Source organism: Purpureocillium takamizusanense, chromosome 5, assembly GCF_022605165.1.
Source record: "Purpureocillium takamizusanense chromosome 5, complete sequence".
NCBI lineage: Eukaryota > Fungi > Ascomycota > Sordariomycetes > Hypocreales > Ophiocordycipitaceae > Purpureocillium > Purpureocillium takamizusanense.
This window is the reverse complement of record NC_063072.1, coordinates 2,070,470-2,091,643: the sequence shown is the minus strand read 5'-3', so window position 1 is coordinate 2,091,643 and position 21,174 is coordinate 2,070,470. Positions and strand designations below refer to the sequence as shown.

The following is a 21,174-nucleotide window of genomic DNA, read 5'->3' as shown; positions in this document are numbered from 1 at the left end:
GATGTCGCGACAACGGCTTCTCCCAAAAAAAATTCCCAGCGGACCCTGCAGGCGTCCCTGGCGGCGTCACTGTCGGCTCCACTCCAGTGGCCGACTCACACGCCCGGATGATTAGCCGGTCCGGATCCCGGCAGGGGTCCGTCGATTTTCTAGACGGAGTGCCATTCTAGCGACGACATCGCGGAGCTTCGCAAGGGAAAACGCTCTGCCGTAATCGACACGCCCACCGTCGGCCCCGTCGCAAAGATGAGGACATTAGGATCGCGCCTCAATCTTCTCAGACAGGTACGCCTGGGCCCTCTTCGAGCCTCACTCGTGCGCGCTGCTAACTCGATTAACAGAGGGTAAATGCGTCCTGCCCACCCCATGCCTGACATCAAAGCTCTTCCTCACACAATCGCGCAGCTCATCACCATAAAATGCGGCCCCGGCGCTGCCATTATCCCCCCGGAGGTAACTAGGATACACATGGACTTTGCTACCAAGCTTAATGGAGGCCACATGGGAGCCAGGTACGTTCCATGTCTTTTTTTGGGTGGGGGAGGGGGCAAGTATAGGCTTCGTTGCTCACCGAAACGTGCTTCTTCAGAAAGTTCTGGCGCGAATACCTGCCCCGGCTGAAGTATCACAACCCGGCAATCCCCATGATTGTCAACCGCCACGATCAAAACTCCTCCCCTCCGACCATGACCATCTACCTCCGCAAAACCACCAGCCCCAGCGCAGATTCACCTTCCGCAGACCTCCCGGCCGCCAAGGCCCACACGCAGCCAGGTTCCTCCATCAACAACCTCTCCAAGGCGCAACCTCCTGCCTCAGACGAGCGCGTTGTCCACATCGACATGAAGAATAAGCACTCAAGCCAAATATTCGATTTCTTCGCCGCCGAGACTCGTGCGAAGGCTCTGCAACCTACAACCGAGGAAATTGCCGAGATGCAATCCCTAAAGGCGTTCAAGAAGCAGGCTGGCGTTGACCGTGAGCGTGTACGGCAGTTGCGGGCCGAGCGGAAGAAGGAAGAGGACATGCTCAAGCGGGCCCGAGCTGCGGGAGGTATGGCCGAACGAGAGGCGTCATGAGGCGATCAACGCCATGCATCATATCCCTGTCTACACATCAACGTGGGAGAAATGTACGGAGTATCACCAACAGCTACATTGAGCTTCACGACTGAAATATACCATGCACCTTCGGGTGTATGTGTGACCACTGAGGCCTCTATCTTATGCCAGCCATACAAAAAAAAAGAGAGAGACGGGACAGGAAGACCCGATAATCCAAAACCCCCATGTATCTGCGCCGTCCCATGCTATTTTGTGGCATCCATGTCCTACCATGCCGCGAATGCTCAGTGGCAAATGTTGGCTGTAACAATTTCGTATCCCACACACATCATTCAGCCATACGGTTCGTAAAGTCGTCAGCAGAGCGTCGCCTCATTTGAGACCGAATCCCTCGCTTTCTCGCACAGCGCGCCATAGCATGGCCTCCAATCGCTCCTTGGACTGGTATCGCCAAAGCGACAACATATTGAAGCAGGTCCTGGCTATCGGATAACGCCCGCAATCGTCGCCCAAGCACGATATCTTGATAGGCAGCATGGCCGCACCCATGGCAGGTATCCGGTCGCTGCCGGTGATGAAGAGAAGCAGTTTGCGTTGATCTACCGGGGTAGCGTCCTGGAAACTTTGCCAGAACCAGCTGACAACGGGTTCCTTGCCGTCCGGCTGCCGCGTACCCCAGTTGTCATATTCGGCAACCGCTCGCAGGGAGGAAATATCGAGGGCTTCGTCCGAGCCTCGCACAAGGAGCTCAATCTCCTCGGGTCGGAAAAGCGAGAATGCATTCCCGCCGCATACTGTATAGAAGCCTCTTTTGAAGGGCTCAAACTGCCGCGAAACAGACCCATCCAGCATGTGGCGGACATAGAGGTCGACGTACTCTCGTCGGTTGCCGTTCGTTACCGGCTTACGCTCTCCGCCATGGCAGAGCGGCACCTGCACCGTTGTCCCGTATCTGTCCATATCGAGCACGAAATCCAAAGCAAACGTCTCCTCAACATCTCCATCATAATCAAGCAGCTGCCTCAGTCCTTTCGCAAGACGCGGCTTGTACTCTGCCAAATCCTCTAGCGTATACTTCATAGACGGTTTCGGGTGTGCCGAAGTACCCTGGCCATGGGCCGGGGCCGCGGCTAATAGCTTGCGAAACGCAAACGGCGGTAGTGCGACATCCAGGATGGTTGAATTGTATATGGCCAAGCCCATGACGACGCCCACAAGGAAGAACTGATCCGAGGTTTCAAAGGAGGACGGATTGAAATAGCAATACTGAGAATCCTCGTCGTAGAGAAACATGCCTGTCAACAACGTTAGTGTGCTTCACGGGAAAGTGTACATGGCGCCCGCACGAACCGTGATCGGGGTTGAACACCTCGCGCACAAGAAGCAAGAACCACTCCTTCCGCAGTCCGCCGCCGTCGATGCCCTCCTCACCCGCAAACGTAATTCGGAGGGCCTTCTTGATGTCTTCGCTGCCACTTCCAATGACTTCGCTCACAGCCTGCAAGCTGTCATCCACTAGGCAGTCCCGGCGAACGTCTAGCGTCAGGTACTGTTTCACGTTCTTGCGGGTCATGATGCTGTCGAAGAAGGCGTCGCGCGCCTTGTTCTGCATCTGACGTCGAGCATCGTACTCGAGGATCCTCGTTTTGGCCCAGATGCTGAGCAAAAACGGGTACTGGCAGAAACAGAACTTTGCCCTCTTTGCTTCCCATGCCTCGAAATCCTTGACCAGATCGGCATTGTCGATCATGAGATTGTAAAAGTCGCTCGTCGGAAGGATCTGTCCGCTAGCACGCACCCCATCGCGCACTGCGGAAATCTGGACGTCCCCACCGCTTGTCACCACCTCGTCTCCGTGTCTCATGCCGGGAAGATTGTTGGCTGCGAAGAGCAGAGCGAGAACACGAGATGCAGCCTTGACCTGCCAGTCATCCGAGTAGGCAGTTACCTTGTCCGTGTCTTTCTGCTTCTTCGAGCCGGATCCAATTTCGTCGTAGAGATAGGCCCCAGCAGACCTACCGGCTTGCATCTCAGGTATTAGTCCAGCTGTGATGTCTACCTCGGTGCGATGGGTCCTATGTCCCTGGCGAAGCATGCGATATGTCAGGAAGCCGGACACGAAGTCCTTAGTGCGAATAAAGCGCATCTGAGGATACTTGGCGAACCAGACTATGAGCTGGTTGTGGCAGTTTGCTGACGAGTTGGACAAAAGGCCAATGATCCTCTTGATGATGCCGGAGTGATGGCCAGATAGCACGCCGTTCTTGGGGCCTGAAGACTTTTGCGAAGCTGGAACAGGCGCGAAATCCAGGTTTCTATCCTGCTGAAGAATGCCTTCAAAGACCCGGTCGTCAGAGTACAGCAGCGGGTTCTCCATGAGTGTCAGGAGAAAGCGAAGATTGCTGGGGTCTGATATGGGCCGACCAGGTCTTTTGAGGAGTAGCTCCGAAGCCTTAAGCAAGACTCGCTGAACATGTGCCTGCGCTTCAAGTAAGTCGCGCTCCAGTGCCTCGAGGCCCAGCTCGGCGGGATTTTGGAAGTTGGGATCCTGGGAGATGCTTTCATAGATCGCAAACCAGCCCTGAGCCGCGTTAATGATGGAAGAATACCAGTCCTCTAGCTCCTGCCAATTCATATGTGGAGACTTGGCTGAGGTGATCGCCTTTGCAACCTGCTCTGTCCTGCCCGCAGATGGGGCGCTGGCCGCACTCCCGCCATGCTGACCACCGGTCCACCAGGTACCATTTTCCGCGAAGTCGCCTAGAAGAAGCATCTTCGGGTCTAGCCCCTCAACCATATTGTCTGGATGTGACGATGCGTCACGTGGGAGCTCAGGAAGAGGCTTGTGGGCGGATTGCGTTTCACGAGGAACAGGCTTCCTTCGGATCAAGTGGTCGCCTCCGGCTCGCCCAGCTTGACGAATGGACTGGTTCAAGAAGGACGAGTTGATGCAGTCAAAGGAGCCGAAGCAAGACACGATGTAGTCCTCGAGGGGCTTGAATATGCGCTTCGGGTTCTCGTTTCGAGATGTCGACGGCCCGCTTCGACCACTGCTCGGCTCCACCGATGGTACTGCCAGTGTAGGTCTTTCCGGGTAGGATGAGGAATAGGACCGAGGCATGGCATTGTTCTGGCGCAGAGGGTTGGGTCGCAAGGTCGGCTCTTCGTCGAAAACGTACTTGGCTTCGGACAGTGGCTGGCTATTGCTCGTGCGCGGCCCATGACCATCCTGCTGGTACTTCTCGTAGCCTCTTGCCGCATCACCCGGTAGCAGTTGGGGGCCGTGGGACGGGGAACTGGGTCGCTTCACCGAGCCAGTGTCCGAGTTTGATCGTGACCTCGGGCACAGCTTCCTGGCGAGATACGAGCGGATGCACTGCTGCACCAGGCGCTTGGAGTGCTGTAGGGATATAGGAGCCCCTAGAGCGGAATATGTCAGACACGGCGGCAAATGGATCACAACGGGACACGCTACCTCGTTGATGCGTGCCAGGAAGCTCGTTGCCAGTGCCGCGAGCCCTGCCGGCCGATGCGTTCCTGCGTGTGTCGCCCTGGGCGGGGACGAGGTCGTTGATAGTGGAGCAGATGGTGCACTTGAAGACCTTGAGATCCTTGGGCCACTTGACGAGCGACGCGCAAGTCATGCAGTTGCCCGTGGCGAAGTCCTTGGTGGTCGCAGCGGAAGCGCCAGGCCTGGGCTTCCCGGTGTTGGCGCCAACCATGACGCCCACGTCATCGCCGTCAACAAGGTGCAAGTCGGGTGCGGGGCGGCTCGTGTGATCCTGCGTCCGTTTCCTGGTGCTGCTGAAGAGCGAAGGAAACGGGTTGCTCATAGAGCGTGCGTGCTGCGGGCGAGAGCTGCGCTGCCGGGGCGTGTGGGCGTCGGATTCGGAAGAGCTCGACGAGTCGGCGGGATTGGTGTTGGAGCTAGAGACATCGAAGTGGCCGGCGAGGGCCGTGGGCGTCTGGAGAGCGCTATTGTGGATACGGGCGACCAGGTCGTGCTTTGGCGGCCGTCGCGACCCGCTGCGAGGGTTGTTCCCGGTCATGTTTCGAGAAGCCATTCCCGCCGCCGACGATGGGCCAGACGCGAGGCGCTCCTGCTGTGACTGATGACACCACCTTGGAAGCGAGCGTCATTGGGGCGCGAGGTGCGGGAAAGGGCGACTGATGGCGAGGACCGTGGCATGGAGTGGAAAAGGGAAGACGTGGAACTTGTAAGTTAGTAGGTACTTCCAATCGCACAGCCAGTGTGTGGAGGGTGCGCAATCGCCAAGGCAAGGCGAGGCCGCTCCGGCGGTGCCCCGAGCTTGGGAGTACGTGTTATGCAGCAGGGAAGGGACGGAGAGGGCGCAAAACATGAGGCAAGCAGGCAACAGCTGGGCCTCGAGAGAGAAAGACGTGTCAAGCCAAGACAGACTCGTTCGCAAAAAAGGCGGAATTCGGAGAGTAGTTGCAGCTCCGGCTGGGGCTGAAAATGCGGCTGCGCTGCGCTGTTCGGCTAGCTGTCCGCTGCGGGCTGTACGAATGAGGTGAGGCGTCAACTAGGCAGACCGCCTGAGAGAGCCTGTAACGATAGTATTGCGACCGCACGGCCCCTGGTGGACGGCAGTTGCACGACCGGCGCACTGGGAGAACGTCGTGTCGTGCTGTCGTCGCAATGCTTGCACTTCGCGATCCGCGTCGCTGAGTGCGTAATAAGTGGGTTCCAATTATAGGTAACAAGGTCTCCTGACACGCGAGCGAGAGCAGGCAGGGAAGGGAAGCCCATCAAGCGGATTATTTCCCCCCAACACCCCTGCACCTGTCCCTGATAAATTGCTGGTATCGTCCCCCCTCCAGGCTTCCCTAGCCCACTTCAGGAAATGGAAGAGAAAGGTACTTCGTAAGGTAGAGACAGCAAGCTGGCTGCATGCCGCCCTGACCCACTCCCGCCGGCACTGACACTGACGTTCACAGACAGACAGGGAGCCCACCAGACGGGGCCCAACCAAAATTCGACCGGACTCCCCAGCGCAACTCATCAGTGGAGATGCATGGGCTCAGAGGATCTATTGCTTGGGGAGATAGTACTTTGCAGACGCCTTGGCGCGAAGCCCTAGGGCAAAAGTAAAGCCCACCTACCAGGACATACTGTACCTTATCGGAACCTCTACTACCTGTAGCTTACCTATAGGTATCTGGTAGTACGTTAGGAACTTTGGTTTGGTTTTTGGACGAAGCAGTGGAGGGGCGTCGTGCGGGGCACTGACACCAAGGTCTACTACTCCATGTCTACTGAGGTAGTACCCGACGCAACTATCCATCGCCAAGTCTTGATCAGCCTACCCGACAACGTATCAACGACGCCCACAACCGCCCTGCGCCATTCACCGGCCACATGCGTCATGGTCGGCCGTGCAAGCCTCATTGAAAGGAATTTATATCCGCCGTCCAATTGTATTTCGGTCGGCTCTCTTTTTGCATTGCTAGAGACGTGCCAGGTAGTTATCTCGTAGGAGCGGAAAGAGAATGTGGGCTTTGTAAACAGGTGGCCAACGTCAGTCAGCTCTGACTCCCCAGGGGTTTGACTCGTGGACCGCACGACGAGCCCAGACCTCGCATGACTTTCATGTCATGGCACTTATGCGGCCCCATACAGTCCAGTATCGATCAATGCCCTGCATCTGCTGCCGCAACGATACCGGGACTCAGATCAACAGCCAGATCCAAGAACGGCACTGCTTCGCGGCACCACGACACCTCTTCCGCACAAATGCCAGTCAGTCTCATTCTGGTTGACAAGGTTGCCCCGGTCCTGGCCTTGCCTTGCAGAACACAGCCAAATTTTCCTCGAACGATTGTCAGGGGTCCCTTCAGCTCAGCATACGGCTGTGAGGAGCCGCTTCGAAGCGCAAAGACCGTGGTTCCAAGGTCCACCTCGACCGGACTCGGGTTCTCGACGATGAGCACCATTGTCAAGTCTTCACCGACGCGCTTTAAGCTTTGCACCTTTGCTTCGGGCCCTCCCATGCCGCGGATGGGTATGTTCATGCGATAGTCGCAATTCGCTGTTACCCCCAGAGCAGCCACGGTGCATCTCCCTTGCTCGAGCTGAAAGTTGGTCTCGTCGTCCATTATGATGCTTCGCATGTATGACTTGAACGTGGCCATGTCGGCGATGTGTAGTCGCTGCTCCTGGATCCTGACATTGGCCCCCCAGAAGCTGGTCCTCACCGTAGGCAGTCGAATTCTGGCGAAGCAGAAGCCGTTGAAGGCCAGGCTGACGTCCATTTCGCTGACCGTGCTCCTAATCGGTCCAGTCTTGGTGAGACGGAACTCCACGGTAAGATCGCATGAGCTGCCAATGTGAATCAGACGTGCACAATGAAGGGCAACGGATTGCTGGGCGTCGTACTCTTCACTTGCTCTCTCGATGCGGATTCTGGATACGTCTATTCGGGATCGGTTGAGAAGGAACTGAACGACCGAGTCCATGGCGCCCCTACGAGCCCTGGGCTCCGTGTCGTGCGGCGCGGAGGTCTGCAGTAGCACAGGACGTGCCATGTCCTTGAAGAGTGGAGAGTCGCCAATGTTCATGTTGGATGGCAGGTGCGAGACGCTCTGTTCTTTCCACAAACAGCATTGCCGATGATGTAGGAAGGAACAGAGGTTGGAAGGTGCATCCAGGCAACTTGCCGCAAAAAGCACACCGGCTTGCAGGGCCGTGAATCGGAGCTCCGATAAGTCTGCATTCTACGCGAGACCTCATCGTCTATGCCAGGTTTCGACCGCGTCCCTTCAGGTCTATGGCCTAAGTAAATGCTACTCTACACCCCCATATTGTGGCATTGACCGTGACGCTCATACGCCGTCAATTGAAGCAGCTATCCACCAAGCGACTTCCGTGCCGCCTCCTGGCAAGTCATCAATCTAGTCGAACACAATCGCGGCCTTGATGGCAGTCTTGTCCTTGATGCTTTGCAGGGCCTCCCCAAACTGCTCAAGCTTGAACGTCTTGTTAACGATGCCCTTGGTCTTGACCTTGCCCGAGTCAAGGTAGTCAATCGTGGCAGCTGTATCCCAACAGTCCCGTCAGCAACGTCTCCTGCAAGTCCATGACAGAAAGGGAGCACGTACGGAACATGTAAGTCTCGGAGAAGGAACCGATGATGGTAATTTCGTCACCAAAGATCTTTGACGGCGGCCACGAAACTCTGTCCTTGTTGGCATAGACACTGGATGAGGTTAGCACTCCGCCATAAATCGACGATTCGAAATGCAGTACCCATAGACTACGAGCGTGCCGCCGCGGCGAACATAGTTGATAGAGTCCTCCAGAATCTTGACGGAACCCGTGGCCTCAACGACTGCAGTTTGTTAGTGACCATATAACGACAGCTGGGGTGTGCGTCAAGACTCACCAATGTCGAAGCCATATGGGTTATCGGCCTTCAGCTTGTCAAACTGTGCGCTAGGATTCTCGCGGGACAGCTCTATATAGGTGTCAGCTGCATCGAGGCTCTTGGCCAGCTCCATCTTGAGACCCTGAGGGGCCGCAATTGTGACCTGGCAGCCTCCGTTCTGACGCAACAGCTGAGCAAGCATCTACGGCAATTATCAGCTTACATCCTGCAATTTTGAGAAAGAGAGACCTCACGAGACCAGTAGGACCAGCGCCGAACATGAGGACGTGAGATCCCAACTTGGGCCGGATCTTCTCCAGACCGTGGCACGCACAGGAGGCGGGTTCGAGGAGGGTGGCGTCGACCCAATTCAGGTTATGGATTTTGAAGACCTTTGCGGCGGGATAGGCACAGTATTCGGCGAAGCCGCCGTCCATGGTGACGCCGTGGGCATTGAACTGCGAGTAACGATTAATAGTGGCCGAGGCCCTCTATTGGGAGAAAGCTCACGTTTTCACACAGCAGCAATTGGCCACGTCGGCAGTAGAAGCACTCGTTGCAGAGCTCGCTGTTATCAGCGGCAACACGATCGCCAATCTCGAAGCCTTTGACATCCTGGAGAGTCATGTCAGGGACCGTTTGTTGCTGCGATGCTCGACTGGGGAGCATACTTTGCCAATGGCAGCGATCACGCCAACAGTCTCGTGTCCCGGAATCAGGGGAAACTTGGCGATGAATTCACCCTCGTGGATGTGCTAACGCACTGTCAGTAACGTTAAATAATGCACACAAGCCATGAGAAGCAATACTAGATCTGTGGACACAACTGTTAGTCTCCCACCATGCGGACTGAATCATCAGCATGCAGCTAACTCACCTGTGCCGCAAACACCACAGGCCTTGACTTGGACCAAGACATCGTTGTCCCGCAGCTTCGGTAGAGGGACCGTGACAATGGAAAAGTCCTCGGGCTTCTCATACCTGCAGAGCATGTGAGTGAGAAATGCGGAGTAGGCTCCATGCTGCACGAACCACGGGGCTCATCTAGGCCGCAACGCATGGACGGTTGGGGGCAATGGCGGCGGACCTTGATGGTTCGACAGGGTCCCCGGGCCAGCTCTAGCAGCGGGTATATAAAGACGTACCTGAGAGCCTTCATCTCCTTGGGAAGGGACGCCATCTTCGGTAAAAGTGTCTGGTTGCAGTCTTGTACTGTACTGTGGACGAACAAAGGCAGTTCGACGGGACGCTACGTCTGTTTATCGGAGCTGGGAAAAGGAACAACAGTGAGCCACCAAGTCCCTTTCACGTCACAAACTCGCCCTGACCACTTTGAGCAGGCCGCCAGCTGCTACCGAGGCCACTACACCTGGGTGGGAATACCTTCAATTCGACAAGACAGCAGAAATTCGGCGGCCGATGGGGACGAGAGCGAGCTGGCCCGCCTCTCAGCCGTGAGGGCGAGCGCTATTTCTATGTACGTTTTCTGGCATGGCACACGCCAGGGGGGCGACTCTGGACTCCATCCCTCCCGCATTGCCGGACGCTTGTCAACCTGGCTGACTGGTTGAGACGGGGTGCGCGCACACACTGCGGACTTGTCGTGGTCAGTCCACACTCCACGCCCCACCAGCCAGCACCAACATCGAGTGTTAGCCGCTCCACACGACAGGCGTGGCTGCTCTCTCTCTCAACGTAGGATGGCGGGTGGAAAGTGAGTCCAGGGAGATCTTTGCTTATTGGAGTAGACCGAGGATGAGCTTGGTTGTTTCGACCCGCTGCGATGTGCGCCGCCGCCTCCGCGTCCCTGGCCAACATCGACTGGTTGTGAAGGATATCCGGCTAGGGTGCGAAGTACTATGCGTGCGAAGAAAGCGCCGAGGCGGGGTGATGGGTGCCTAGCCAGGACTCTGGGGCGTCGATAAGCAACTCGCCACCATCTCGCGGGGTCGCCTCCGAGCGGAGATGAGCGGGATCCATGTCGTCTGATGAGCAACCATCAAGCCGCTTCCCACGTTGAGAGGCGGGAATCATTGTTTGCTGCAAGGTCGCAACAATGCTGTTCACCGACGCCGCGAGCTAGACTACTGCAGGGCCCAGGCCATGCAAGCTCAGCTCCTGCGACGCAACAGGAGCAACAGCTTCAAGGATAAGCCGAAGCAAGGTGGGAGGGGTAGGCACACAAGGCATGCAGGCATCCTCCGAGGCCGGCCCTGGGCACTCAATTCGTCAATGTCTCTGCCGAACTGCAGACAGATTACTGTGCTGTGCCTGGGAAATACTAGTTACTTGACCTACCACCGCATCAGTGGGTGTGACGCGAGGTGCCGTCATCACCACCTGAGCATGTGGGATCAGCCTTTTGACCCGAATCGCTCCGCATCCCGGAAAGCTCCCGCGGTCGGCACCTGCACTGCTAGCCTGTCGCCATCCCTGGTGGCTTTTGCACGCCAGAGGACACCGCTCTTTGCAGGGTCATGTGATGCCTCTGAAACACCACAAACCTGGACGCCAAGATATGTAGTCCTACGGCGTCGCATAGTACGGACCTTCTGCCGGCGGGGTCGGCGGGGAGTTGTCGGGAACATCGTCAACGGGGGCGTCTGATGAATGCAAATGCGCTCGCGGCAAGGATCTTGCCGTCTGTGGAACCTGACCAGGCTTGCGGGCAGCGACAGTTCGGACGTTAGCCCGCTTGGGCCATATTTTGTTGAGCGAGCCAAAGGACTTCCCGTCATCTCACACGCTCCTCCCGCGTCTTGGATGACGTGGGGACACCCACCGGCCCGACGCTCAACAACCGGCGCACAGCATCGTAGCAGCAGGTCCTCCATTGGGGTTCTCGGGGACAAATATTGAGCCGCTGAAACGTTCAGTCTGGTCCTGTCTGGACGTCTGTGTTTGGGCATGGTCTACGAGGAGCCAGGTTCTCGTAGCGCATGTTCGCCAACTGTTGATGGCAGTCGAGCCCGTTTCGGAGTCGCGATGAAGCTGCCGGGACCATGCAGCTCGAATTTCGTCAAAAGAGGAGCGACAGACGCTCACGGTCACGGTTATCCGAGCGAAATGTTCTCGTTTGACGGTAAACATTGACCCTGATGCAAATGAATTCCCGAGGATCTACCCTCCAAACTCCCACGATGTCCCCCACTCTGCCGTTCTCACGAGCGGACTCTCATGGTAAAGAATTGCCCTCATTTTTAAGAGTACATGTCGGTACCTTTCGCCATGCATCTCGATAGTGAAAACCCCAAAGGAAACTCGCATCGCTTAAGAGGGAGGAGCGCCACCGCGGGCACGGCCAACGCCACCACGGCTGTAAGAAATATCCAGTTAGCTTTGCCTTGTTTGCTTGATGCGCATGTTCCGGCCGAGCAGCCGCCCTCAAGGCGTCTGCCGTGCAATCCGACGGGGAGGGGCGAGCTTACAACTGAGGAGCGAACTCGCCGGGAGCACCACCCTCCTTGCCCTCGCCAGCATCCCGCCTTCGGTATCCGCCCTCGCGGTCGCCACGGTCGCCGCCACGGCCGCGGCCGAACGGCCGGCGCTCGCGCTCACCCTCGCCGAGCATGCCACGGGGAGGAGCGTGCGATCGCTGCTGCTTGATGTGCGTGGCGGGGACGATCTCGGCGGGGAGGTGAAGCCATTCGCGGAGGTAGTCGAGACCCTCGGGGGTCAGGGTGTAGTAGTAATATTGCCAAGAGAACTGAGTCTTGACATAGCCGCGGGAGTTGAGGGACTGGCAAGCCTTGATGACGAAGAGGTTCTTCGTGTCGATATCGGGGTGCTTGGGGAGGTTGAAGTCCTTCTGAGCGACGAGCACGCCCTCGCGGAACAGGTACTGGAACACACACACACATCGATCAGTCACACCGAACGCAGGAAATTGAAGAGAAGTCGCTCGCTCGTCAAACTCGCGGGGAGGGTTCGAAATACCTCGTGGATCTTCTTGCGGTCGGCCTTGGGAATCAACATCGTGGCGGTTTGCGGTGCTGAGGTCGATGTTGAAAATGGGCAGTTTTTCGGGCGGCGGGTGCAAAGGTCTCAAAATGGATTACATTTGTGGGCGGAAACCCTACGAGAAAATCGACCTACCTAGCGAGGTGGTGGGGCCCCCGAAGTTGTTGTGCGCTGTGGCTGGATATGCACGTGATGCGGCGCAAAGGGTGTCGTTTCGTGGCGGTGCAGCGATTCTGGCAACTGTCACGGCTCAGAAGTGGGACACGATCACGTGAGTCCGACTGAGCGCGCAACGCCTTAACTTTACTGTGGGACTTGTCCTTGTTTTGAGAGCCTCGACGTCGCGAGCCAGAACGACACCAACTTAGAAGTATAACTCTCCCGACTTTTGAATCGACCCCCTGTGCCGCAAGTCTCCACCTCAGTTATTCGAGTCGCGGCAAAACGGATACAAAGGTGGTGGTGATCATCATCCAGACTGTTCACCTGCTTGGGTGTATTAGTCATCTCCCGCCCGGCCGCTAAAGCGCTGGTGTCAAAGGCCCAGTCAACATTTGCGACGACGTACTTCGAACTGTCACTGCATCAGCCGTCGCATCATCAACATGGCTCCTAACAAACTCAACGTTCTCATTTCAACTTTTGAGGGACTTGGCCTACCGTCTACGCTGGTAGTGCCGGTCCCGGCGACCACGACCATCTCACAGCTCCGGGACGAGATCAACGAAAGACTGCCCGTCACAGACACCAGGCTCATCCTGACGACGCTGTCAAACAGACAACTGCCGGAGCGGTCCGAGGCCCCGCTGTCAACATATCTCTCCACCAGCGATGACGAGTTCCTTTCCCTCCGCCTGACTGTCCCTCTGTGCGGTGGCAAGGGCGGTTTCGGATCCCAGCTGCGCGCCGCCGGAGGCCGCATGTCGTCGCGGAAGAAGAAGAGCCAGGACGACCACGGATCAAGCCGGAACCTCGATGGGCGCCGCCTCAGGACCGTCAACGAGGCCAAGGCCCTCGCCGAATATCTCGCCATCAAGCCGGAGATGGAAAAGAAGGAGAAGGACAGGCGGCGGGAGCGGTGGGAACAAATCGTTCAAGCATCTGAGCAGAAGGAGGCCGAAATTAAGGCCGGCGGAAAGGGGCGTTTGGACGGGAAATGGGTCGAGGACAAGGAAGAAGCCAGCGAAAGGACGCGCGACGCTGTGATTGCTGCCATGAAGGCCGGCAATTACAAGGACAACCTGGTCAGCACATCCCACGGGTCTGTGTCTACGCAGAGCAACAATGCTTCTGGCTCTGACGAAGGAGAGAAATCGAGCTCCGAGGAATCTACCCCGTCTGAGCCTGAAAAGACGGAAAAGGACAAGCCTCGCACCTTCTTTGGCTTCGACGATGACGATGAGTTCATGAGCTCGGACGATGATGAGGGTGGCTCTAAAAAGGACTGAGCGTTTGGGCTGCGGACATTAAGAGTCTTGGGTTTGGCCAAACTGCATTTGCTTTACTCTCTGCGGCGTTCGGGATAGGTGGGAAAGGGATCGTCACGACGACATTTTGATACCAGTGGGGTCGCCTGCCTACGGCCTTGCATTTTACAATCGAAATTGTGCACTGCTCATACTGCTCGCCTGTGATATCAAATAACAACCGCAAGTGTCGATTGCCTACAAGAACGTGCGAGTAGTACATTGCAGGCCTTGCTGCAGAGCCATCCCCTCCGGCACCCTGTTCCCTAATAACTACATCACCAAATCTACATTTGAGTCCTCTAAGCATCCAGCCGAACGGGGAAGTTTCCAGCCTCTGTTGAGTCATGTTAGCGCATCCTGAGACATACGTATGCCATAGGTTGTGCCTACCGCGCTGCTCGTCCCAGCGCTGGTACCAGCCAGAGGGGCACAGTGATCGGTACGCGAGCCAGAACTACACCTGTGTTAGCATCTGCGGCTGCACAGTCGAGAGCGTTCCTCCTTGAGCGGCCAGAGCCGTACCTGGCGGCAAGGGGCAAAGTCCTCCCCCTTGGCGTTGATGCATTTGTGATAGTCGACGTAGTTCTGCCAGCAATGCTTGGTCTGGTTCTGGTTGGGGAAGCGGGCGTCCGTGCCTGAGCAATTGAGAAGTCAGTCTCTCGATGTCTCGTCGTGCGGCGCGGTGCTCTTCGTGCACTCGCGCTCGTCGGGTGGTCGCGGGTGAGCTTACCGGCTGTGCATCGTTAGCCTCGGGTCAAGATCAGCTCATTTTTTAGGGAGGGATTATCAGCCATACCAGTCACGAACTTGAAGGGCTTCTGGACAAGCTCCTGGCCATCGTCGTCTGCCATTGTGAATTGATGCGCGTCGGCGGACGTCTGGGAGTTCTGCTGAGAGGTGGGTGGGCAATTCAGAGCTCCGGGCGTGGTGGATGATGAGGTTGAATGGATGCGTCGATGATTGCAGCACGACTGGATGTTCCGGCGCTGGCGGGTGTTCGGTTGTGTGCCTCAGGTTGCATAGCCAATTACATAAGGCAACCACGACGCTAGCGGGTCCGTTGCAGCATCAGGTGTTCGGCAACCTCCAAACACCACCTCGGAAAGGCGACAATTTCCAATTGAATCACAACCATTGCTAAGCGCCTTGCCAGCTCCTCTCCACTCTCTCACGATGCGCTCTACCGCCGCTCTCAGGACGTTCCAGCCGACGGCTCGGATGATGTTCCGGCCGTCGACTCGGATGATGCGCCCCATTCCCGTAGGGTTCCCGCCGACCGATGTGGCCGTGACATAGCTAACAGAATCGACGTACAGAAGGAAGACCAGGCTGGTACGTGACGAAAGAAGGAGCGCAAAGGGCTTTAGCACCCCTCCGAAGCTCCTGGAGCTCTTATGCGACAATCGAGGACTGACAACTGCGAAAGGCCACACCGTCTCCCAGCGACTCCGCAAGCTCAAGCAAATCCCCGCTGAGCTGATTCCCCTCGGTAAATACCGCCCACTCTGGCCCGACACGCCTATTTAACCACTGACAACATGTCTGTAGCCGTCGTCGTCGGGTTCGCTGTTTGTGCTGCCGGCTACTCGAGCGTCCGGAAATTCTTCGTCGACAAGAACCTGCGGCTGTCCCGGCAGGGACCCTCTGGCCGAGCTGAGCACTAGAAACTGTCAAATACTCCAAGGCCCGCGCCAGCAATGTTTTACTTTGTCGCGGAAGGTGGATTACTGTATATCTCCACAAGGCAAACAGAGACTCAATCGCACGAGTTGATCTTGTCCATTCAACTGCCCGCATGCGCCGCGACCGTGAATTTAGGTGGTCTCCACCCCCATCGCTCGCCGTACAACCCGTGGCTCTCGCAACGCCATCGCTATGCAAAAATGTGACAGGAAACAGTAAAATCTCAAGCAGGCTTTGGTCCGGCAACATCCAGTCCCTCCAGCCCCTGCATGGGATCTGGCGCGTCGTCCACGGCCTGGTCATGGCCGTTCGTCGTGCCGTTCTCATGCGTCCCAGCGTGCTCGGCCAACCAGCCTTCCTACATGAATGATCAGCGATACGCTCCGATGCGGGGATCAAAGCGGGAGCAATCACCTGCTCCCAGATAGCTTTCTTGCTGCCTAGGCCCTCTTCTGCACTCTTGGGCGCCTTTGCCTGTGAAACCTTGAGAATGCGGCCAAAGAACTCGGACTGGTCCATATTATCGATGGCTTCCTTGGCGTCGTCGGCATCCTCAAATTCAACGTACGCGAACCCTCTGTGGGTATCTGTCGAGTTCCGCGAATCGGGTTTGGGAAGTTGAGTCTCAACAATCTCGCCGAACGGGATAAAGGCGTCCAAAACCTGGCTCTGTGTGACTGTAGGCGCGAGTCCGCCGACGAAGATAGTCGCTTTCCAGCGAGCGGCGTCAGCCATCCTATACGATTGCCGGTTGCGTGACAGCGGTGATGCGAAAGTCTGGGTGCTGAGTTGTCACTCTCATGAGTTCTTGCGCCTCAAGAGTCGTCGGTCTAATTGGCCTGCCTGGGTTCCTCACCGTGAAGCAGTGTTAGCGCACATCACGTGACAGCAACACCCCACCTCACCCTCAGGGCGCTGGTTGTTACTTGTTAGAGAGCCGCTGTCGTGTCCCTGGCCTGGAGCTCAGGAGGTCCGGAGCCAGGGAGCCTGCAATCTGGCATCATACCGTGCGTGCCCCGGGTCACACCAAGCCAGATCCGCGTTGCTTCTTCCACCACGACGGCTTTTCCTCCCCTTTTGCTACCCGAAGCTGCGGGCTGCCTCTCCGAATCTCGCCCATGTTCAGCCCTGGCAATTAGACGTTGATCTGCCTCACATTTCTTGTCCCAACGAACCCACCACCAGGCCAATCCGTCTCGGCGCCCGTCAGGACGTGTCGGTAACCCACCCCCGCCATCATGGTGCGCCTTCGCGAAGTGCCCCGAACGGCCACCTTTGCCTGGTCGCCGGGCGCAGGCAAACCTCTACTGGTCACGGGCACGCGTGCCGGTGCTGTAGATGCCGATTTCTCTGACGAGAGCAAGCTCGAGCTCTGGGACCTGTCCCTGGACGACCAGGGCCAAGGCCTGGAGCTTCAGCCAGTGGCGAGCATCACCACTGACGCCAAGTACGCGTTATTTCCGTGGCTTCATTACCAGATCTGTGGTGTCTGACCCCGAAGACAGGTTCTACGACATTGCCTGGGGACCTGCCGACTCCGACCACCCCAAGGGCATCATTGCCGGCGCGCTCGAGAATGGTTCCCTTGACCTCTGGGATGCCGCGAAGCTGGAAGCTGGAGCCTCCGACGCCCTGATTTCCCAGACATCCAAGCACACGGGGCCAATCAAGGCACTGCAGTTCAACCCTCTGAAGCCACAAATTCTTGCCACCGCGGGTGCCAAAGGCGAGCTGTTCATCTACGATGTGAACGACATTTCGAACCCGTTCCGTCTCGGCAACCCAGCAGCTCGCGCAGACGATATCGAATGCCTGGCTTGGAACCGAAAAGTCTCCCACATTCTGGCAACTGGAGGACAAAGCGGCTTTGTGACTGTGTGGGATTTGAAGACGAAGAAGGCATCCCTCACGCTCAACAACAGTCGGAGACCTGTGAGCGCCATTGCTTGGGACCCGAACAACTCCACTAAGCTTTTGACGGCAACCCCTGACGACACCACCCCGGTCATCTTGCTGTGGGATTTGCGCAACTCCAATGCGCCGGAGAAGACCCTTCAGGGGCACGAGCAGGGAGTCCTCTCGCTGTCTTGGTGCTCCCAGGATAGTGACATCCTGCTCTCGTCCGGCAAGGACAACCGCACACTTGTCTGGAATCCGCAAACGGGGGAACGTCTCGGGGAGCTCCCTGAAATGACCAACTGGATCTTCCAAGCTCAGTTTAATCCGCACAACCCCAACCTGTCCGCCTCTGCCAGCTTTGATGGCAAAATCACCATCCAGACGCTGCAAAACACCAACCCAGACACCGCCAAGACCCAGGCGGATAAAAGCTTGGACGGAGAGGACTTCTTTAGAGCAGCGCAGACTCAGCCCCAAGGCGCGTCTTTCACTTTGAACAAGGCACCGAAATGGCTTGAGCGACCAATCGGCGCCTCCTTTGGCTTTGGTGGTAAGGTTGTCATCTTCAAGGCCCTGCCTTCGCAACCAGGGCAGAAGCGCAGCTCCAAGGTCACAATCTCGCAGTTTTCTATCGACTCTGCGGTGTCAGCTGCCACTGAGAAGTTCCAAGAGGCTCTTGCAACTGGCGACCTGACGGCAATCTGCGAGGATCGGTTGCAAGAAGCTAAGACGGAAGAAGAGAAGGCAGACTGGAAGGTCATGGAGACGCTTGTTGGTGACAACCCTCGCGGCAAGATCATCGAGTACCTTGGCTTTAAGGAGGATGAGCTTGCCACCAACGGCACAACCAAGGAGGCGCCTGCGAATGGCGAGAATGAGGCTGAGGCTAAATCTGTGGAAGCCCCCGTGAAGGAAAAATCTGACTTCTGGGCCGGTGATGATGGCGATGGCGATGGCGATGACTTCCTCTCCGGGGTGGCCGCGACGAAGGGAGCCAAGACCGACAATCCGTTCCACCTTTTCAGCGACAGCGATACCTCTGTCGAGAAGTCCATTACCAGGGCCCTGATGCTGGGCAACTTCGCCAAGGCCAGCGACATTTGCCTTGCCGAGGAGCGTATCGCCGACGCCTTCTTGATCGCCAACTGCGGCGGCCAGGAACTGGTGGACAAGGTTCAGGCTGCGTACCTCGCCAAGAAGAGCGGCATGCCCAGCTACATGCGTCTCCTTGGCTCTGTCATCGGCAAGAACCTCTGGGACATCGTGTACAACGCGAACCTGGAGAACTGGAAGGAGACCATGGCGATTCTTTGCACCTTTTCTGACCCACAAGAGTTCCCAGACCTTTGCGAAGCTCTCGGCGACCGCATCGGCGAGGCCGGCCAGAGGAAGGATGCCTCATTCTGCTACCTTGTCGGGTCCAAGTTGGAGAAGGTCGTCGACATCTGGGTGACTGAACTGGAGGAAGAGGAGCAAGCTGGTATGAAGCAGACCTCAGACGACTCTACTTTCTCCGTGCACGCCAGATCGCTCCAGAACTTTATCGAGAAGGTCACCGTCTTCCGGCAGGTGACGAAGTTCCAAGACACTGAGCAGAGCAAGGACTCCGACTGGAAGCTGGCGACACTGTATGACAAGTATACAGAGTACGCCGATATCCTTGCCGGACACGGTCAGCTGGAAGTCGCTCAGAAATACCTGGACCTGCTTCCCACCAAGTACGCCGCGGCCGAGATTGCCAGGAGCCGGGTACAGATGGCAACAAAGAAGCCTGCTGCCCAGCCCGCCATTGGACGACAGTCAGCGACGTCCAACGTCGCAACGTCGAGAATGCAGCCGACCTATGGCTACCAGGCGCCGCAGGCTGGTCTTGGACCTAGCATTCCCCAGCCGAGCCCCTTTGTCGGCCTGAGCCAAACCCACAGCCCGGCGCCGCAACCGCAGCAGCAACAGTACATGGCACCTCAGAATCCGTATCAACCCCAGGGTGGCTACCAGCCTCAATATCAGACCGGATATCCCAACATGGGCCATCAGCCTCCCCCGATGGGCGGGCCTCCTCCGAGAAACTCCACGCCGTCCCAGCCCCCTCCTTCTCAATCCAAGAAGATGGATGTCTGGAACGACGTCCCTGTGGTGACAAAGGCCGTTCCGCGCAGGCCGACGCCCAGCTCGGCTCCCATCACTTCGCCATTCCCCGGGCAGCAAAGCCCATCGGGCCCCCCATCAGCTCCCCCATCATCCACTCCCTATGGACAACGACCAAGCCCGCCGCCGCCACCCCCTAAGGGTCCGGCGCCGCCCCGGGTGCAGTCTCCATTGGCCGGTCCTCCCCAGTCTTTCCAGGCCCCGCCGCCGCGGCCGTCCTCCAGCGCGGCCAACCAGTACGCGCCGCCTCCGCCAGCGGCAGGCGCTCCGACGCCGCATATGCCGCAGACGGTGCCTCGAACGGCCTCGCCGTACAATGCCCCTCCGTCGGGTGCACCGCCCTCCAACAGATACGCACCAGCCCCATCGATGCAACCGCAACAACCTAGTCAACCCCCGATGGGAACGATGCCACCGCCTCCAGGTCCCGCCAGCCGCCCGCCCCCCGCGAACCCGTATGGACCTCCGCCAACGCAGGCCACCCCCCAGGGACAGTATGCGCCATCCCCGTACGCGGCGCCCCAAAGCCAGCCCTCGGCGCCTCCCCAAGGACCGCCACCGACCGGGCCACCACCAATGGGCAGCGGGGCAACCCCTACTCCGCCGCCGCCCAAGGCTGCCGCACCGCCTACAAAGGCTAAGCACCCGCCCGGTGATCGCTCGCACATCCCTGCGAACGCTCAGGGGCTTGTCGATATACTTAGCCAGGACATGCAGCGGGTTGCATCCAAGGCTCCCGCCACATTTGCACCGCAAGTGAAGGACACGCAGAAGCGGCTGAATCTGCTGTTCGATCACTTGAACAACGAGGAGCTTGTCCAAGCGGCGACCATTGATCAACTTTCTCAGCTTGCGCAGGCTATCCAGTCAAAGGACTACGCGACGGCTCAGAAGATCCAGCTGGACATTCAGCGCGACAAGACGGAGGAGTGCGGAAACTGGATGGTAAGCGATGGTGCTCAACAAGGTTTAGAAGCGTGCTAACCCAACCTGCAGGTGGGCGTGAAGCGACTGATCAGCATGAGCAAGGCAACGCCTTGATTTGTTACTTGATGCAAGCAGTTAAATACTGGAGGAGGCAAAAGACGATCTGACGAATGATGTACAGGTGAAGGGGGCCTTGGGGGATAGAAGCATGGTCAAGGTAGTTGAAGCAGAAAAGCCATGAATGAAAGAGCAAGGGATGTTTAAACTGATTCCTGCGGTGGATCCAACATCAAGCACTGAAGGGACGCCGAAATAGGCTGCTCCATTGGCCGTGCCAGATCAGGCGAGCATGCCCATTGCGGCCCTCTCTTCCAAGAGGCCAGGTTGGACTTGGTGCCTATAAGGACGCATCGGACTGAGGCAGGCGGCATATTTCGCACCGCTGGGTTGAGTCACAGTGGTCTGGCCTCGGATTGATATTGTAGTTGCGCGAAGATAGGCACAATTCGCAGTTGGTCGATGTGAGCTGCAGAAGTGCTTTCGTAGATAACCTTGAGTGAGGTGTTGTGTCGTCGTCCACTGTGGGGCTCCCAATGGCGCCAGCTCAGAGTCTCCATCCGCACCCACACCTGGCGTCAC

General features: G+C 57.5%; 10 protein-coding genes across 10 annotated transcripts; 4 read left to right on the top strand and 6 right to left on the bottom strand.

The window, feature by feature from the left end:
- Positions 1-195: 195 nt before the first annotated feature.
- JDV02_006206 (uncharacterized protein) lies at positions 196-1,384 on the top strand. Its single transcript, XM_047987575.1, has 3 exons — positions 196-285; positions 342-512; positions 590-1,384. The coding sequence occupies exons 2-3, from the start codon at positions 349-351 to the stop codon at positions 1,077-1,079; spliced, it is 654 nt and encodes a 217-aa protein (XP_047843561.1). The 5' UTR covers positions 196-285; positions 342-348; the 3' UTR covers positions 1,080-1,384.
- Positions 1,191-5,782, bottom strand: HUL4 (HECT-type E3 ubiquitin transferase). The gene is made up of 3 exons (XM_047987574.1): positions 4,540-5,782; positions 2,415-4,484; positions 1,191-2,359 (listed from the first exon to the last, which is right to left on the bottom strand). The coding sequence occupies exons 1-3, from the start codon at positions 5,126-5,128 to the stop codon at positions 1,437-1,439; spliced, it is 3,582 nt and encodes a 1,193-aa protein (XP_047843560.1). The 5' UTR covers positions 5,129-5,782; the 3' UTR covers positions 1,191-1,436.
- Positions 5,783-6,716: 934 nt separating this feature from the next.
- JDV02_006204 (uncharacterized protein) lies at positions 6,717-7,643 on the bottom strand (the record flags this gene model as incomplete). Its single annotated transcript, XM_047987573.1, has 1 exon — positions 6,717-7,643. The coding sequence occupies one exon, from the start codon at positions 7,641-7,643 to the stop codon at positions 6,717-6,719; it is 927 nt and encodes a 308-aa protein (XP_047843559.1).
- Positions 7,644-7,809: 166 nt separating this feature from the next.
- On the bottom strand, positions 7,810-9,877 carry JDV02_006203 (D-arabinitol dehydrogenase (NADP(+))). The gene is made up of 10 exons (XM_047987572.1): positions 9,595-9,877; positions 9,327-9,430; positions 9,259-9,263; positions 9,121-9,204; positions 8,960-9,064; positions 8,704-8,907; positions 8,468-8,651; positions 8,332-8,413; positions 8,184-8,281; positions 7,810-8,119 (listed from the first exon to the last, which is right to left on the bottom strand). The coding sequence occupies exons 1-10, from the start codon at positions 9,627-9,629 to the stop codon at positions 7,977-7,979; spliced, it is 1,044 nt and encodes a 347-aa protein (XP_047843558.1). The 5' UTR covers positions 9,630-9,877; the 3' UTR covers positions 7,810-7,976.
- A 1,461-nt stretch (positions 9,878-11,338) lies between these two features.
- On the bottom strand, positions 11,339-12,491 carry JDV02_006202 (uncharacterized protein). Its single transcript, XM_047987571.1, has 3 exons — positions 12,386-12,491; positions 11,878-12,290; positions 11,339-11,765 (listed from the first exon to the last, which is right to left on the bottom strand). Exons 1-3 carry the CDS (start codon positions 12,422-12,424, stop codon positions 11,720-11,722), a joined length of 498 nt encoding a protein of 165 aa, XP_047843557.1. The 5' UTR covers positions 12,425-12,491; the 3' UTR covers positions 11,339-11,719.
- A 268-nt stretch (positions 12,492-12,759) lies between these two features.
- Positions 12,760-14,027, top strand: JDV02_006201 (uncharacterized protein). The gene has a single exon (XM_047987570.1). The coding sequence runs from the start codon at positions 13,015-13,017 to the stop codon at positions 13,855-13,857; it is 843 nt and encodes a 280-aa protein (XP_047843556.1). The 5' UTR covers positions 12,760-13,014; the 3' UTR covers positions 13,858-14,027.
- A 150-nt stretch (positions 14,028-14,177) lies between these two features.
- Positions 14,178-14,729, bottom strand: COX12 (Cytochrome c oxidase subunit 6B; the record flags this gene model as incomplete). Its single annotated transcript, XM_047987569.1, has 5 exons — positions 14,178-14,212; positions 14,269-14,332; positions 14,401-14,513; positions 14,576-14,611; positions 14,675-14,729. 5 exons carry the CDS (start codon positions 14,727-14,729, stop codon positions 14,178-14,180), a joined length of 303 nt encoding a protein of 100 aa, XP_047843555.1.
- Positions 14,730-14,946: 217 nt separating this feature from the next.
- On the top strand, positions 14,947-15,659 carry JDV02_006199 (uncharacterized protein). The gene is made up of 4 exons (XM_047987568.1): positions 14,947-15,138; positions 15,195-15,210; positions 15,305-15,367; positions 15,427-15,659. Exons 1-4 carry the CDS (start codon positions 15,052-15,054, stop codon positions 15,540-15,542), a joined length of 282 nt encoding a protein of 93 aa, XP_047843554.1. The 5' UTR covers positions 14,947-15,051; the 3' UTR covers positions 15,543-15,659.
- On the bottom strand, positions 15,569-16,479 carry JDV02_006198 (Peptidylprolyl isomerase). The gene is made up of 2 exons (XM_047987567.1): positions 15,976-16,479; positions 15,569-15,919 (listed from the first exon to the last, which is right to left on the bottom strand). Exons 1-2 carry the CDS (start codon positions 16,294-16,296, stop codon positions 15,785-15,787), a joined length of 456 nt encoding a protein of 151 aa, XP_047843553.1. The 5' UTR covers positions 16,297-16,479; the 3' UTR covers positions 15,569-15,784.
- A 76-nt stretch (positions 16,480-16,555) lies between these two features.
- On the top strand, positions 16,556-21,061 carry SEC31 (protein transport protein S31). Its single transcript, XM_047987566.1, has 3 exons — positions 16,556-17,008; positions 17,067-20,553; positions 20,605-21,061. The coding sequence occupies exons 1-3, from the start codon at positions 16,800-16,802 to the stop codon at positions 20,647-20,649; spliced, it is 3,741 nt and encodes a 1,246-aa protein (XP_047843552.1). The 5' UTR covers positions 16,556-16,799; the 3' UTR covers positions 20,650-21,061.
- The last annotated feature ends 113 nt before the right edge of the window (positions 21,062-21,174 follow it).

Coding starts and splice junctions, on each gene's coding strand:
- JDV02_006201 (XM_047987570.1), top strand. CDS start 13,015: ATGGCTCCTAACAAACTCAACGTTCTCATTTCAACTTTTGAGGGACTT.
- SEC31 (XM_047987566.1), top strand. CDS start 16,800: ATGGTGCGCCTTCGCGAAGTGCCCCGAACGGCCACCTTTGCCTGGTCG. Junction 17,009..17,066: donor AGCATCACCACTGACGCCAA/GTACGCGTTATT, acceptor CCCCGAAGACAG/GTTCTACGACATTGCCTGGG. Junction 20,554..20,604: donor AGGAGTGCGGAAACTGGATG/GTAAGCGATGGT, acceptor CCCAACCTGCAG/GTGGGCGTGAAGCGACTGAT.
- JDV02_006199 (XM_047987568.1), top strand. CDS start 15,052: ATGCGCTCTACCGCCGCTCTCAGGACGTTCCAGCCGACGGCTCGGATG. Junction 15,368..15,426: donor CGCTGAGCTGATTCCCCTCG/GTAAATACCGCC, acceptor ACATGTCTGTAG/CCGTCGTCGTCGGGTTCGCT.
- HUL4 (XM_047987574.1), bottom strand. CDS start 5,128: ATGGCTTCTCGAAACATGACCGGGAACAACCCTCGCAGCGGGTCGCGA. Junction 4,485..4,539: donor TCCTGGCACGCATCAACGAG/GTAGCGTGTCCC, acceptor ATTCCGCTCTAG/GGGCTCCTATATCCCTACAG. Junction 2,360..2,414: donor GGTGTTCAACCCCGATCACG/GTTCGTGCGGGC, acceptor CGTTGTTGACAG/GCATGTTTCTCTACGACGAG.
- JDV02_006206 (XM_047987575.1), top strand. CDS start 349: ATGCGTCCTGCCCACCCCATGCCTGACATCAAAGCTCTTCCTCACACA. Junction 513..589: donor GGAGGCCACATGGGAGCCAG/GTACGTTCCATG, acceptor GTGCTTCTTCAG/AAAGTTCTGGCGCGAATACC.
- JDV02_006198 (XM_047987567.1), bottom strand. CDS start 16,296: ATGGCTGACGCCGCTCGCTGGAAAGCGACTATCTTCGTCGGCGGACTC. Junction 15,920..15,975: donor AGAAAGCTATCTGGGAGCAG/GTGATTGCTCCC, acceptor TCATTCATGTAG/GAAGGCTGGTTGGCCGAGCA.
- JDV02_006203 (XM_047987572.1), bottom strand. CDS start 9,629: ATGGCGTCCCTTCCCAAGGAGATGAAGGCTCTCAG. Junction 9,431..9,594: donor AAGGAGATGAAGGCTCTCAG/GTACGTCTTTAT, acceptor CATGCTCTGCAG/GTATGAGAAGCCCGAGGACT. Junction 9,065..9,120: donor TGATCGCTGCCATTGGCAAA/GTATGCTCCCCA, acceptor ATGACTCTCCAG/GATGTCAAAGGCTTCGAGAT.
- JDV02_006202 (XM_047987571.1), bottom strand. CDS start 12,424: ATGTTGATTCCCAAGGCCGACCGCAAGAAGATCCACGAG. Junction 12,291..12,385: donor ACCGCAAGAAGATCCACGAG/GTATTTCGAACC, acceptor TGTGTGTTCCAG/TACCTGTTCCGCGAGGGCGT. Junction 11,766..11,877: donor GGCGAGTTCGCTCCTCAGTT/GTAAGCTCGCCC, acceptor TATTTCTTACAG/CCGTGGTGGCGTTGGCCGTG.